Consider the following 17,101-nt stretch of genomic DNA (forward strand, 5'->3'; position numbering starts at 1 on the left):
CCTACTGGTGGAGACATGCTGGACTTCCTGGTCCAGAGCGGCGAGATCAGCCAACGAGACGGTCTTCTGGCCACCTGGTACCACCGAGCCAACAACAAGTCTGAGATGACAAAAGCTCTAGAAAGTAAACGGACACGCACGCACGCACACACACGCACAAGCCACACACGCACACACACAAACACATTTGTTTTCTGTCCACGTGTGACACAAATATGAAAGGTACAGTTAAAGTATAATCATGGCATGTCTTCATGATACAATAAGCATGTCACTCAGTACTCCATGGATATAATTAACAGGCTAACAGCTTCCTCTAGGCTAGGGTCAATCATCACTAATACAGACACTTCCCTGGACTCTTCATCAACCACAACAAACATCATCTGGTGATTTAGCTGTCAGAGGTGTGAAGATGTCTGGGTTATCACAGATATTAAACATGGATAGAAAGACACGGGCATGTTTCTCACTGAAGATGATGCATGATATTTTGATATGTCCTTCACTATGAGTTCCACTATTCTGATGTCATGATGTGCTATATGCAATGTACGTACATCCCATATGCATAACAGCCATTGCCATGACAAGCAAGCAGGTGCAAGCAATGAGACACATACCAGCAAACACACACACACGCGCATGCACGCATGCACGCATGCACGCACGCACGCACGCACGCACGCATTGTAATATCACCTCGGAATTCCACATCATATACAGTGCTGTGGTTTTCAACCCTTTTCATGTCAAGGCCCATTTATTTATTAGGCATTTGAGCCACCATTTTGATGAGATTTAGCCTCTCAATAATTTAATAATTTAATAACTTAATAATTATTCATAATTACATAATTATTAGTTAATAATTTAATAATAATTAAAGTTAAATTAAATAAGTTAATAATTTAATAATTTAATAATAATTTAATAATAATAATTTAATAATTTTCTCTATCAATAATAGCCAAAACAATAATTTGTTGTCGTTGGATAAGATTGTGTCCACAATTCCATGCTGTATTGATGTGGTACCATTAGGAGAGAGAGCGGTGCTGTATTGATGTGGTACCATTAGGAGAGAGAGTGGTGCTGTATTGATGTGGTACCATTAGGAGAGAGAGTGGTGCTGTATTGATGTGGTACCATTAGGAGAGAGAACGGTGCTGTATTGATGTGGTACCACTAGGAGAGTGAGCGGTGCTGTATTGATGTGGTACCATTAGGAGAGAGAACGGTGCTGTATTGATGTGGTACCATTAGGAGAGAGAACGGTGCTGTATTGATGTGGTACCATTAGGAGAGAGAACGGTGCTGTATTGATGTGGTACCATTAGGAGAGAGAGTGGTGCTGTATTGATGTGGTACCATTAGGAGAGAGAGCGGTGCTGTATTGATGTGGTACCATTAGGAGAGAGAACGGTGCTGTATTGATGTGGTACCATTAGGAGAGAGAGCGGTGCTGTATTGATGTGGTACCATTAGGAGAGAGAGAGGTGCTGTATTGATGTGGTACCATTAGGAGAGAGAGCGGTGCTGTATTGATGTGGTACCATTAGGAGAGAGAGCGGTGCTGTATTGATGTGGTACCATTAGGAGAGAGAGCGGTGCTGTATTGATGTGGTACCATTAGGAGAGAGAGCGGTGCTGTATTGATGTGGTACCATTAGGAGAGAGAGCGGTGCTGTATTGATGTGGTACCATTAGGAGAGAGAACGGTGCTGTATTGATGTGGTACCATTAGGAGAGAGAGCGGTGCTGTATTGATGTGGTACCATTAGGAGAGAGAACGGTGCTGTATTGATGTGGTACCATTAGGAGAGAGAACGGTGCTGTATTGATGTGGTACCATTAGGAGAGAGAGCGGTGCTGTATTGATGTGGTACCATTAGGAGAGAGAGCAGTGCTGTATTGATGTGGTACCATTAGGAGAGAGAACGGTGCTGTATTGATGTGGTACCATTAGGAGAGAGAACGGTGCTGTATTGATGTGGTACCATTAGGAGAGAGAGCGGTGCTGTATTGATGTGGTACCATTAGGAGAGAGAACGGTGCTGTATTGATGTGGTACCATTAGGAGAGAGAACGGTGCTGTATTGATGTGGTACCATTAGGAGAGAGAACGGTGCTGTATTGATGTGGTACCATTAGGAGAGAGAGCGGTGCTGTATTGATGTGGTACCATTAGGAGAGAGAGCGGTGCTGTATTGATGTGGTACCATTAGGAGAGAGAGGGGTGCTGTATTGATGTGGTACCATTAGGAGAGAGAACGGTGCTGTATTGATGTGGTACCATTAGGAGAGAGAGCGGTGCTGTATTGATGTGGTACCATTAGGAGAGAGAACGGTGCTGTATTGATGTGGTACCATTAGGAGAGAGAACGGTGCTGTATTGATGTGGTACCATTAGGAGAGAGAGCGGTGCTGTATTGATGTGGTACCATAGGAGAGAGAACGGTGCTGTATTGATGTGGTACCATTAGGAGAGAGAACGGTGCTGTATTGATGTGGTACCATTAGGAGAGAGAACGGTGCTGTATTGATGTGGTACCATTAGGAGAGAGAGCGGTGCTGTATTGATGTGGTACCATAGGAGAGAGAACGGTGCTGTATTGATGTGGTACCATTAGGAGAGAGAACGGTGCTGTATTGATGTGGTACCATTAGGAGAGAGAACGGTGCTGTATTGATGTGGTACCATAGGAGAGAGAGCGGTGCTGTATTGATGTGGTACCATTAGGAGAGTGAGCGGTGCTGTATTGATGTGGTACCATTAGGAGAGAGAACGGTGCTATATTGATGTGGTACCATTAGGAGAGAGAGCGGTGCTGTATTGATGTGGTACCATTAGGAGAGAGAACGGTGCTGTATTGATGTGGTACCATTAGGAGAGAGAACGGTGCTGTATTGATGTGGTACCATTAGGAGAGAGAACGGTGCTGTATTGATGTGGTACCATTAGGAGAGAGAACGGTGCTGTATTGATGTGGTACCATTAGGAGAGAGAGCGGTGCTGTATTGATGTGGTACCATTAGGAGAGAGAACGGTGCTGTATTGATGTGGTACCATTAGGAGAGAGAACGGTGCTGTATTGATGTGGTACCATTAGGAGAGAGAACGGTGCTGTATTGATGTGGTACCATTAGGAGAGAGAACGGTGCTGTATTGATGTGGTACCATTAGGAGAGAGAACGGTGCTGTATTGATGTGGTACCATTAGGAGAGAGAGCGGTGCTGTATTGATGTGGTACCATTAGGAGAGAGAGCGGTGCTGTATTGATGTGGTACCATTAGGAGAGAGAACGGTGCTGTATTGATGTGGTACCATTAGGAGAGAGAGCAGTGCTGTATTGATGTGGTACCATTAGGAGAGTGTTATCTCTCCTATGGTACCAACATTCATTGATCAAAACATTGATCAAAATAACAATTCTTCTATCCTCTAATTGTGTAGACTTCTCGTAATTGACGTAATGCAGATGTTTAACAATAATTTAACTCTTGAGAGCATAAAATGAAGGTTCTCAACTCTCCATCATTTATCTGGGGACCACCTGGAACCCCCTCAGGGACCACCTGGAACCCCCTCAGGGACCACTGGTTGAAAACCACTGGTGTACACAGTAGTATACACACAGCTCTAAGCTTTCCCATCATCTCCATCGTCTGTCGGGACGCCCTTAAGCGCAGAGCCTCGGTTTCGATGGGCGCTGATGGGACGCTTGTTTTACAGCGCCGGCTACTACCGAACGACAACCTACCTCAAACCCTAACCTAACCATAACCGCAATACGGAGCAGCGCATCCCTCACCAACCTTTTAACGCACCACTCACCAACACCAACCTTAATCCGGTCGTTTTAACGCACCACTCACCAACCTTAATCCGGTCGTTTTAACGCACCCCTCACCAACCTTAATCCGGTCGTTTTAATGGACCCCTCACCAACCTTAATCCGGTTGTTTTAACGGACCCCTCACCAACCTTAATCCGGTCGTTTTAATGGACCCCTCACCAACCTTAATCCGGTCGTTTTAACGGACCCCTCACCAACCTTAATCCGGTCGTTTTAACGGACCCCTAACCAACCTTAATCCGGTCGTTTTAACAGACCCCTCACCAACCTTAATCCGGTCGTTTTAACGGACCCCTAACCAACCTTAATCCGGTCGTTTTAACGGACCTCTCACCAACCTTAATCCGGTCGTTTTAACGGACCCCTCACCAACCTTAATCCGGTCGTTTTAACGGACCCCTCACCAACCTTAATCCGGTCGTTTTAACGGACCCCTAACCAACCTTAATCCGGTCGTTTTAACAGACCCCTCACCAACCTTAATCCGGTCGTTTTAACGGACCCCTAACCAACCTTAATGCGGTCGTTTTGACGGACCCCTAACCAACCTTAATCCGGTCGTTTTAACAGACCCCTCACCAACCTTAATCCGGTCGTTTTAACGGACCCCTAACCAACCTTAATCCGGTCGTTTTAACGGACCTCTCACGAACCTTAATCCGGTCGTTTTAACGGACCCCTCACCAACCTTAATCCGGTCGTTTTAACGGACCCCTCACCAACCTTAATCCGGTCGTTTTAACGGACCCCTCACCAACCTTAATCCGGTCGTTTTAACGGACCCCTCACCAACCTTAATCCGGTCGTTTTAACGGACCCCTCACCAACCTTAATCCGGTCGTTTTAACGGACCCTTCACCAACCTTAATCCGGTCGTTTTAACGGACCCCTCACCAACCTTAATCCGGTCGTTTTAACGGACCCCTCACCAACCTTAATCCGGTCGTTTTAACGGACCCCTAACCAATTTTAATCCGGTCGTTTTAACGGACCCCTCACCAACCTTAATCCGGTCGTTTTAACGGACCCCTAACCAACCTTAATCCGGTCGTTTTAACGGACCCCTAACCAACCTTAATCCGGTCGTTTTAACGGACCCCTAACCAACCTTAATCCGGTCACCTGTAAAACAAGCGCCCCCTCAGTGACCATCGACTCCCAGGCTCTGCGTAAAAGGTCATCCCATCGTCTGTCCTCATCAGGTGATGTGATGATCCTGGAGGCAGACGTCAACGTGGACCCCAGACTGCCTGAGCCAATCCCCATTATGGCCCACCCCCCTGCCATCACCAGTGACAACACTCTGGACCAATGGCTGGACGCCGTGTTGGCTTCTAAAAAAGGTATTGACCAATGGCTGGATGCCGTGCTGGCTTCCAGAAAAGCTAGTAGTGGACAGTGGTGGAAAAAAGTACTCATGCACTAAGGAATACGTACCAATGCTGCAATGTAGAAATAAGTCAATGTCCGGAATAAAACATATATAGTAAAAGTACAAAAGTATTGGCAATTTGGCATCAAAATGTATATAAAGTAACAAAAGTAAAAGTATTCGTTAAGTTATCAAATGTATACATCTTTTGAAAATAGCTTATAGATTTGCTATTGGCCGAAATTAAGTGGTTAAGGTATGTTTTGTAATAATAATCAAAATCTACAAAGTAGCCTAACTAGTACGTTTTCCAAAAAAATGCAGTGGAGTAAAAGTACAATATTTGCATCCGAAATGTAGTGGAGTAGAAGTAAAAGTATTGTAAATTGTAAATACACCAGGAAAATAAATGACCACTAAATACCCCCCCTCTCTCTAGGAATCAAGCTGGACTTCAAGTCCCTGGAATCGGTGGGTCCGTCTCTGGACCAGCTGAGGAAGAAGAACCAGACTGTGGGCATCAACAGACCCGTGTGGCTCAACGCTGACATCCTGCTGGGACCCAACGTCCCCGGCTTCATGCCTGTGGTCAACGCAACCGGGTCAGTGGTCAATGCAACCGGGTCAGTGGTCAACGCAACCGGGTCAGTGGTCAACGCAACGGGTCAGTGGTCAATGCAACCGGGTCAGTGGTCAATGCAACCGGGTCAGTGGTCAATGCAACCGGGTCAGTGGTAAACGCAACCGGGTCAGTGGTCAACGCAACCGGGTCAGTGGTCAATGCAACCGGGTCAGTGGTCAATGCAACCGGGTCAGTGGTCAATGCAACCGGGTCAGTGGTCAATGCAACCGGGTCAGTGGTCAATGCAACCGGGTCAGTGGTCAATGCAACCGGGTCAGTGGGTCAGTGGTCAATGCAACCGGGTCAGTGGTCAATGCAACCGGGTCAGTGGGTCAGTGGTCAATGCAACCGGGTCAGTGGGTCAGTGGTCAATGCAACCGGGTCAGTGGTCAATGCAACCGGGTCAGTGGGTCAGTGGTCAATGCAACCGGGTCAGTGGGTCAGTGGTCAATGCAACCGGGTCAGTGGGTCAGTGGTCAACGCAACCGGGTCAGTGGTCAATGCAACCGGGTCAGACAGCCAGCATGGACTTCAGTTCATCCAGACACCTGTTGTTGTCACTAGCAATTATTCATATTTTAGCCATTGTTTTTGCTTCCTGTACTGTATTTGTGACTCTTCTTTCTTCCCTCCCTCCAACTTTCCTTCACTCTGTCTTGTTTAATACCTTCCCTTCCATATCCTACACTCTTTTAATACCTTATTCCCTTCCATATCCTACTCTTATGACTCCACTTCTTTCCCTATAACTTACCGTCTCAACGTATTCCTTCCTCTATTCCTTCCTTCCTTCCTTCCTTCCTTCCTTCCTTCCTTACCACCTGTAGGTTTTTCCTGTTGATCGAGCAGACGTTTCCAGATGTGACCGTGTCGCCTGGATGGCTGGTACGTCTCTGTCGGGGCGAAAACCTCATAATATGTCCAAAACAAAACTGTTCCCTTTCAGGATTCTAAATTCAAAAACAGCAAAAGCAGAAGATCTACAACCTCGAAACGTGTCACTTTTGAGCTTGTAGATCTGCTAGCTCTGATGCTTTTGAGCTTGTAGATCTGCTACCTCTGATGCTTTTGAGCTTGTAGATCTGCTACCTCTGATGCTTTTGAGCTTGTAGATCTGCTAGCTCTGATGCTTTTGAGCTTGTAGATCTGCTAGCTCTGATGCTTTTGAGCTTGTAGATCTGCTACCTCTGATGCTTTTGAGCTTGTAGATCTGCTAGCTCTGATGCTTTTGAGCTTGTAGATCTGCTACCTCTGATGCTTTTGAGCTTGTAGATCTGCTAGCTCTGATGCTTTTGTGTGACGCTGTAGTTTATGGTCAACTTATCAAGTAGGACGTTCATTTACAAAAAACACACAAAACGTTAGAATATGGAGATAACACCCTGGGCAAGACCTACGCTGTAGAGCAGGGGTGCCCAAAAGGTAGATCGCGATCTACCAGTAGATCACAAAGGCTGTGCAGGTAGATCATAAAAGAGTATTTAATTTAAATATATTGAAGGAAAAAAAACGATTCAAAAACAAAAACAAAACATTTCTCCCCCTCTATTTCCCATTCCAAGTGCATCTGTCTTATACTGTACAGAATGTAACACGAACTCTACTATTCCGAAGCCCCCTCAGGTACATATTTAAACTATTTTCAGCAATGGTATAATAATTGATGTGGTGGGTAGATCTTGCCGAGCTGGTCATTTTGAAAGTAGCTCTCAAGTCAAAAAGTGTGGGCACCCCTGCTGTAGAGGCTATCATTTGTTTGGGGCGGAAGTTGCAGGATTTTAGCGGTAGTATCGCCCAAGGAAATTACGTTGATGCTTTACAAATCAGTTTACATTCTCCGCGAATGAAACACATCTGACGGATGTTCCGGAGGATACATCCGCCAGGCTTTTCTTTATGCTTCTCTGCCTGACGTTGTGACCAGGCTTTTCTTTATGCTTCTCTGCCTTACGTTGTGACCAGGCTTTACTTTATGCTTCTCTGCCTTACGTTGTGACCAGGCTTTACTTTATGCTTCTCTGCCTGACGTTGAGACCAGGCTTTACTTTATGCTTCTCTGCCTTACGTTGTGACCAGGCTTTTCTTTTAGCTTCTCTGCCTTACGTTGTGACCAGGCTTTTCTTTTAGCTTCTCTGCCTTACGTTGTGACCAGGCTTTTCTTTTAGCTTCTCTGCCTTACGTTGTGACCAGGCTTTTCTTTTAGCTTCTCTGCCTTACGTTGTGACCATGCTTTTCTTTTAGCTTCTCTGCCTTACGTTGTGACCAGGCTTTTCTTTTAGCTTCTCTGCCTTACGTTGTGACCAGGCTTTTCTTTAAGCTTCTCTGCCTTACGTTGTGACCAGGCTTTTCTTTAAGCTTCTCTGCCTTACGTTGTGACCAGGCTTTTCTTTTAGCTTCTCTGCCTTACGTTGTGACCAGGCTTTTCTTTTAGCTTCTCTGCCTTACGTTGTGACCAGGCTTTTCTTTTAGCTTCTCTGCCTTACGTTGTGACCAGGCTTTTCTTTTAGCTTCTCTGCCTTACGTTGTGACCATGCTTTTCTTTTAGCTTCTCTGCCTTACGTTGTGACCAGGCTTTTCTTTTAGCTTCTCTGCCTTACGTTGTGACCAGGCTTTTCTTTAAGCTTCTCTGCCTTACGTTGTGACCAGGCTTTTCTTTAAGCTTCTCTGCCTTACGTTGTGACCAGGCTTTTCTTTTAGCTTCTCTGCCTTACGTTGTGACCAGGCTTTTCTTTTAGCTTCTCTGCCTTACGTTGTGACCAGGCTTTTCTTTTAGCTTCTCTGCCTTACGTTGTGACCAGGCTTTTCTTTTAGCTTCTCTGCCTTACGTTGTGACCAGGCTTTTCTTTTAGCTTCTCTGCCTTACGTTGTGACCAGGCTTTTCTTTTAGCTTCTCTGCCTTACGTTGTGACCAGGCTTTTCTTTTAGCTTCTCTGCATTACGTTGTGACCAGGCTTTTCTTTTAGCTTCTCTGCCTTACGTTGTGACCAGGCTTTTCTTTTAGCTTCTCTGCCTTACGTTGTGACCAGGCTTTTCTTTTAGCTTCTCTGCCTTACGTTGTGACCAGGCTTTTCTTTTAGCTTCTCTGCCTTACGTTGTGACCAGGCTTTTCTTTTAGCTTCTCTGCCTTACGTTGTGACCAGGCTTTTCTTTTAGCTTCTCTGCCTTACGTTGTGACCAGGCTTTTCTTTTAGCTTCTCTGCCTTACGTTGTGACCAGGCTTTTCTTTTAGCTTCTCTGCCTTACGTTGTGACCAGGCTTTTCTTTTAGCTTCTCTGCCTTACGTTGTGACCAGGCTTTTCTTTTAGCTTCTCTGCCTTACGTTGTGACCAGGCTTTTCTTTTAGCTTCTCTGCCTTACGTTGTGACCAGGCTTTTCTTTTAGCTTCTCTGCCTTACGTTGTGACCAGGCTTTTCTTTTGGCAGATAAAGTAAGCCTGGGACCGAGGCTATGGAGATAAGAGGTTCCTGCCCGACAGCAACGATATGCTTCGTTGGCACGCCAAACAAACGGCCAGATATAGCTGACCCACAAGCTGCACAATTCAAATGACTCATTATTTAACCATGCGATTATGTTTGGTCAACATTGACTCAATTATTCTGGAAAGTCCGGTAACTTACTACTTACTACTAATAAATCTGCAGCAAATGCAAATGCAAACTCAAAACATTAAGTCATTAGTGGCAGGATTGTATATTGTGTAATAATGTACTAGTATGGCTGTAGCAAGCTGTGAAAAGACAATTATGACATTGGAACTTTAAAAATCAGACCCGTCGGAACTGAGTGGTGCTGTACTGTACTCTACTCTACTGTACTGTACTGTGCTGTGCTGTGCTGTGCTGTACTGTACTGTACTGTACTGGGGCCTGAGAGATGTGTGTCGATGTGTTTCATTGAAACAAACAGGTGACCTATTCTCCACCGTTCACTGTGTGTGTGTGTGTGTGTGTGCGCGTGCATGTGCGTGTGCGTGTGTGTGTGTGTGTTGATGTGTTTCATTGAAACAGGTGACCTATTCTCCACCGTTCATCGCTACCTACACCAGGTCCATGGTGGAGGACATGTATGAGACGGTCAAAAACGTCTCCCAAAAGGTCAGATCAGAAAAAAAGACACATTTCATTTCGTTTCAATTGACCCCTTTGTTTGTGAATTGTTGGGAGTATTGTTTGGGTTAATAGCAACCTTTGATAAGTGGTGCACTTGTATAGCACCTTAGCACCTTTATCCAAAGTGCTTTACATTCACTCAATCATTTCACGCACACCAATTGCGGAGGAAACCACGGCTGGTGGCAAAATTCAGTGTCAGGCCATAACTTGTCCTTGCTTAACATAGCCTACTGTAGTTGGTTTCATTCATTCATGATGGAAGCTTATAGAAACTAATGAGTTGTTTCTCCAGGTGACGTTTCCTGTTCATGCGTTGTTGGCTCGCAGCGGCTGGGAACACATCAGCTGGCTGCTCCGCCAGTCGCCACGGTAACCAGATTATTTTGTCATAGTTTATGAGGGGCGCTGCTAGCCCCCCTTTTGGTGTGTGTAACCCAAATGTTGTTCTAACACAAACATTTAATGCCATTGACAATGAATGGACACATTTTGAGTGTTCATGTAAACACAAACATTGCTTAACACAAACATTGATGACGAAGGCGAGGACGCAAATTCTGATTGGCCGGAACGAGATGATGCATGATGATGTACGACGACAAGAGCGCCCCTCACTTCACACAGGTGTGATTTATTTCCGTCTACGGAATCAACACTGTAGCCGTCAATGAGCTGTTTGCTGTCATTGTCCAGGTTCAGTCTGACCCTGTGGCAAGGCAAGACCCACCACCCTACTGTAGAGGACATGCTGTTCGTACGAGACAACAGCAACCCAGCCAGGGTCTACTACGACATCTATGAGCCCACTCTGTCAGCCTTCAAGATGGCAGCCGGTAAGACATCTATGAGCCCACTCTGTCAGCCTTCAAGATGGCAGCCGGTAAGAAACAGACAGTTTTAATATGACCTTCTGTTTGTACGAAAAACTGAAACTAGGGTTTTTTGACCCCAGGGGCTCACTGGGGACAGGGAGGAACTCCTTATATGGTCAGCACACTCTATAGTAGGGAGGATTATCCAGAAAAAAAATAAAAATAAATGGTATTTGAATTAAGTCAAATCACTGAATATACCTTTAAACTAGCAGCCGGTATAAGAAACACTTGTCCAGTCACAGTTTTAACATGACGTCTAAGGCCTCACTCACACGGTCGCAACAGATTGCTGTATGCTTGTTGTATACAAAGGGTGTGACACAGCTTGCCCCAATGCATTTCCAATGGGAGTCACATGGTTTGACACAACAGTTGTGTTGTATGAGGAGGAGGGGCGCAGTCGAAACACAGCCAAAAGCCATACAACAGCTTGTAGTCCAAAATGTGGACTACAAACCATGTGACTTCCATTGGAAATGCATTGGGGCGGCCATGACACTCACAACATTCATACAACAAGCATGCATCAATGTTTTAAAGGTCTGAGTGAGGCCTGAGTGGTGTAAAGCAACTAAAGTATATTTATTTACTCAAGTACTGTACTTAAGTACATTTTGTGGCATTTTTACATTACTGGATCATTTCCAATTTTCTATAGTTTTACCTCCACTACATCTCAAAGGCAAATACTATACTCTACTCCACTGTACTAAATATTGTCTTACTCCACTAGAATTACTTGAAAACCTTTTGATTATTATAACAAAAGATTAACCACTTCAGCACTATATTCAGGGTTCAAACAGTCATTGACATTCTTAGAAATATTTAGAAAAATAAAAAAATAAAAAGTAAAACTGTATGTTTCCCAGGCATGGAAACGGCTTGGAATTAACTGAATGTTTCGGAAAATGTTGGATATAATGTTCATAAAAGTTTTTTATGAACTTTGTTCATAAAAAACACATGTCCCAAAACATGTCTAGCATTAAGTGAAAACTTACGGTGAAATTAATGCACGTGGCCTAATCATGTATACAGGACGTCACGTGACAAAAAGTAATAATAGATCTACAAGCCAACAACACGTTGCACCGTGATTCGTTGTTAGATCTGTTCTTTTCAGGGCGTTGATGGCACACATGTTTAATCCATTTTGGGCGGGAACCCCTGTTGGTGTTTTTTAGAATTATGTTATGCTTTAGCTATTGAAAAATAGCAGACCTAGAAGCTCATAGCGCGGCACCGAGTGCCGCGCTACGAGCTTGTAGGTCTGCTATTTTTTTTAAATATATATTCTTTCAGAGCGAACGTTTTAACTCAAATCTTTGCTTCGCGGGGGGTCCATCCCTGGAACAACATATTTTCAGATGAGGGTCGGTCGGAGGCCAATTACATATATTTTTGGGGGTCCTTGACATGAAAATGTTTGAGAACCACTGACATAGAAACATGGGGTTTCTCAGAAAACTGTCAGGATTTAGAAGACATTTGTAGAATCGTTCCCAGGTCAAAATGGGTTTAAGAGCCTGATTATTGCACCATTGCTACGTATAAGCCTGGGAATGTGGTGAAATACTTTGGAAAGGTTTTGGGAAAAGTTTTGAATATTCATTGTTAAAAAACGTCTATAATGCAATGTGTATAATGACTTGTGCTGCAGGGCAGACAGGCCGTGTCAGGAGGTTCTATCCTGGAGGAGATCTGATGGACTTCTTCCAACCTACACAACACAGAACCACCACGTCAGAGAGTATGGACAGGTTCAGCCTGGACGTGAGATGGTTCCCGCTCACTGAGCGAGAATATCTGTTACTTCAGCTGAAAGGTATAGGGGCTTTTGGCCCGATTACCATGAAATAATCCTGATTTAATTGTTTTGTTTTGGTTTTTTTAACATACAAACACTTGTTTGCCATTTAGGCATCATAATCAATCATTGCAGAGTTAAATTAACATTGATTTTACAATATAAATTGGGGGTCCCAGAGATAGAAATGCGTTAAATGCATTAGTCTACAGCAGGGGTGCCCACACTTTTTAACTTGAGAGCTACTTTCAAAATGACCAGCTCGGCAAGATCTACCCACCAAATCAATTATTATACCATTGCTGAAAATAGTTTAAATATGTACCTGAGGGGGCTTCGGAATAGTAGAGTTGGTGTTACATTCTGTACAGTATAAGACAAATGCACTTGGAATGGGAAATAGAGGGGGAGAAATGTTTTTCTTTTTTTTTTTGTTTATCGTTTTTTTCCTTAAATGAAATACTCTTAAGGGGCATGTCATGTGATCTACCTGCACAGCCTTTGTGATCTACTGGTAGATCGTGATCTACCTTTTGGGCCCCCCTGGTCTACAGGGTCCGTAGACTAATGCATGTCAAACTGGGGGTCCTTGCAATTAAACGGGTTGAGAATCTCTGCTAGAGCCGTACAAATCTCCTCTTATGGGGGAGGGGGGGGGTCCCTGGCATATCTTTTCAAATGGGGGTCCGCGGACTAATTGGTGTCAACTTGGGGGTCCCCGACACGAAACAGTTAGGGAACCACTGGTGTAAAGATGAGATTGTTCTTTTCTTGCACTGTTGTTGTTTTTGGCAGCAAATTTCCATTTTAGTTTTTAGTCTCTTGAATAGTTTTCATCTAGTTTTAGTCACATTTTAGTCACCTGGAATGTTTTATGTGTCTAGTTTTTAGACGATTTTAGTCGACTAAATCTACAGTTGATTTAGTCGACTAAAATGTATTTTGACGGGCCTTGATGCCGTCGTAATGACTGGTTTTACACTTGCTGAAAATAGCTGATCGGCTATTTTCAGCATGCAATTAAGTGTAAAATGGCTTATACTGGATCTCTTGTCCACTAGTCCCTTCCTAACATTTTAGTCTAGTTTTTATTTGTCGACGAAATTGTCAGTATATTTATTCTTAGTTTTAGTCATCATAGCTTAGTTTTCATTTAGTTTCCATTTAGTTTTTGTCCGTGAAAAAAGGTAGTCGAACATTTTTCGTCTTAGTTTTAGTCGTCGAAAACAACACTGCGTTCTTGCCACGTTCCTGCAGGTAGCGGCGATGCTATGCTGGTGGTCAACGTCGTTTCTGACAGCAGTCGACCTGAGGTCCCACTGATACACGTCAGAAACACCAACCATCCGCTCAGCCTGCAGGTACCAATTATGATCAATTCCTGACTTTTATTTGTAACAATAGGCTATAGTTCTACATTGCAGTATTGACTCAAAGGGCAATATACCACTCATTTTAAACATTGAACTATGCCATTAATAATAATTATTTAAGAAAAAAATAAGAAAAAAGTTCCCCCCTTCTGTGTCATCATGTGATCAGTGACATAGGGAAGGTGTACACTGCAGACCAAAGAGTACACCTTACCTTATATGGTAACACAGCACGGAGGGACCTTTTTATTATTTCCACACAACTCTAAGGTATATTAATGCCATAGTTCAATGTTGAAAATCCCCTTATTTTATTTATTTATTCATATTTTTAAACATGGGAGTATGTTTCATTGTTTCCATCACTGTATAGGCCTACTACTACTAACAATATGCCCCCCCCCCCCCACACACACACACACACAGGAACTTGTGGCGCTGGTCGATGGGGCGGACCGCGGCTCCTGGGGTCTCTACCTCCGCTTCCAGACCCACGACGTCCTGCGAGCCTCCCTGAGGCTGCTGCATGCAGCCTACAGCCAGGGGGCGCTGTTCAGACCTGTCTGGGTCGGCTTCAACGCACAGGTACTCCGTCTGTCTGTCTGTCTGCATTAGGCTACGGACCCCCATTTAATGGCATTTCATTTCTACCTCTGAGACCCCAATTGATATTGTAAAATCAAAGTTAATTTAACTCTGAGAGTGTAACAAATAGCACCAAATCCATTTGGTTCCAAACTATCATTTACTCACGTTCGCGGTTTGGGGCGAGTTGGAATTGGGGCGAGCAGTTTTGTACTCTCAGAGAGCACCCTACACAACAATGGACACAACAATGTCGTATAGATTGCCAATCAAGTTAAGGTTCAGCACCCTTGTCCGTCCGTGATCTGCTATTTTTTCTTTCTTTTTTTTAACTTATGAAATGGGCCATTCTGCACGGGAGCGTACCCACATGTTCCCCCCAGGTTCTATGTTGTTCCCCACCCTGCAAAAAAATAATTATTTGTTCCACCCTTACCATAAACCTAACCTTAAACGCAACCCTAAATCCAAGGTAAATGGGGAACATAGAACCTGGGGAACATATAGGGATGACTCCCCACACAGTGAGTACTTTTGGTACTTTTAAGGGGGTGCATACTTAGTTTAGACTAGTCATGGGTTAAGGTTAGGTTTAGGTGTGCTGCCCTGTTGGAGGTTAGGTTTAGGGTGAGGGTTTGAGATAGGTTGTAGTTGTAGGACTAATGACTGGTCTAACCCAGGGGTTCTCAACCTTTTTGGCCGGGGACCCCCGGAAATGCTTTGGAAACGTCTCGGGACCCCCGCCCCGCCCCCTCCCGACCCCCAATATAAATTGACTGCTACAATAACCTTAATAATAGAGACAATACACCATAAATACTGAAACCATCATCATTAGGGAAGGTGTATGCATGTACTATGTGTACTATATGTAAATTCTTCATTTCCACTTTACAGCCATTCAGTTGCAAAAAAATTAAAAAACCCACGGGTTGAGAACCCCTGGTCTAACCAATGACTAGTCTAAACCAAGTACGGTATCGACATTTCAGTATTGATATGCAAGTATATAATTCTATACCACCACTGCTCCAGGACTCCTCCCCGTCGTCCTGCGAGGCGTTTGTGTCGTCCGTGGAGGAACTGTTCCCGCACGTCACCCTGGTGCTGCCCTGGTCTGTGGTCGTCCACCGCCACCAGAGCTCCCTGCTGGAGCGCACGTCCCAGCGCGTGGCTCTGCGGCTGAGGACGGACTCGCCGCCCGGCGAGGGAGAGGAGCTGGACACGCTGCGGGACACGATGGACAGATACGACCTGATAGTGGAGGACGTGATGCAGGACGTGATCCTGGACGGTGCGTCCGTGAACAGTGTGATGGGCCACCCTCACACGGAGAGCAGAAACACCAGTCTGTACCGCTTCAGTGACTGGACCTTTTAAGACAGTGGTTCTCAAACGTTTTCATGTCAAGGACCCCCAAAATGATACTCATTAGCCTGCGGACCCCCATTTGAAAATACATGTCAAGGACCCCCAAAATGATACTCATTAGCCTGCGGACCCCCATTTGAAAATACATGTCAAGGACCCCCAAAATGATACTCATTAGCCTGCAGACCCCCATTTGAAAATACATGTCAAGGACCCCCAAAATGATACTCATTAGCCTGCGGACCCCCATTTGAAAATACATGTCAAGGACCCCCAAAATGATACTCATTAGCCTGCGGACCCCCATTTGAAAATACATGTCAAGGACCCCCAAAATGATACTCATTAGCCTGCGGACCCCCATTTGAAAATACATGTCAAGGACCCCCAAAATGATACTCATTAGCCTGCAGACCCCCATTTGAAAATACATGTCAAGGACCCCCAAAATGATACTCATTAGCCTGCAGACCCCCATTTGAAAATACATGTCAAGGACCCCCAAAATGATACTCATTAGCCTGCGGACCCCCATTTGAAAATACATGTCAAGGACCCCCAAAATGATACTCATTAGCCTGCGGACCCCCATTTGAAAATACATGTCAAGGACCCCCAAAATGATACTCATTAGCCTGCAGACCCCCATTTGAAAATACATGTCAAGGACCCCCAAAATGATACTCATTAGCCTGCGGACCCCCATTTGAAAATACATGTCAAGGACCCCCAAAATGATACTCATTAGCCTGCGGACCCCCATTTGAAAATACATGTCAAGGACCCCCAAAATGATACTCATTAGCCTGCAGACCCCCATTTGAAAATACATGTCAAGGACCCCCAAAATGATACTCATTAGCCTGCAGACCCCCATTTGAAAATACATGTCAAGGACCCCCAAAATGATACTCATTAGCCTGCAGACCCCCATTTGAAAATACATGTCAAGGACCCCCAAAATGATACTCATTAGCCTGCAGACCCCCATTTGAAAATACATGTCAAGGACCCCCAAAATGATACTCATTAGCCTGCAGACCCCCATTTGAAAATACATGTCAAGGACCCCCAAAATGATACTCATTAGCCTGCAGACCCCCATTTGAAAATACAT

General features: G+C 44.6%; 1 protein-coding gene across 1 annotated transcript; it reads left to right on the forward strand.

Moving 5' to 3' along the window:
• Positions 1 to 15,993, forward strand: fam151a (family with sequence similarity 151 member A; the record flags this gene model as incomplete). The annotated part of the gene is made up of 11 exons (XM_079507341.1): positions 1 to 124; positions 5,064 to 5,204; positions 5,673 to 5,835; positions 6,683 to 6,740; positions 9,866 to 9,952; positions 10,263 to 10,339; positions 10,664 to 10,803; positions 12,509 to 12,673; positions 13,913 to 14,016; positions 14,518 to 14,613; positions 15,649 to 15,993. The coding sequence occupies exons 1-11, from the start codon at positions 16 to 18 to the stop codon at positions 15,991 to 15,993; spliced, it is 1,485 nt and encodes a 494-aa protein (XP_079363467.1). The 5' UTR covers positions 1 to 15.
• Positions 15,994 to 17,101: the final 1,108 nt, after the last annotated feature.

The sequence above is a fragment of the Electrona antarctica genome (genome assembly GCF_951216825.1).
Source record: "Electrona antarctica genome assembly, chromosome: 1".
Lineage (NCBI taxonomy): Eukaryota > Metazoa > Chordata > Actinopteri > Myctophiformes > Myctophidae > Electrona > Electrona antarctica.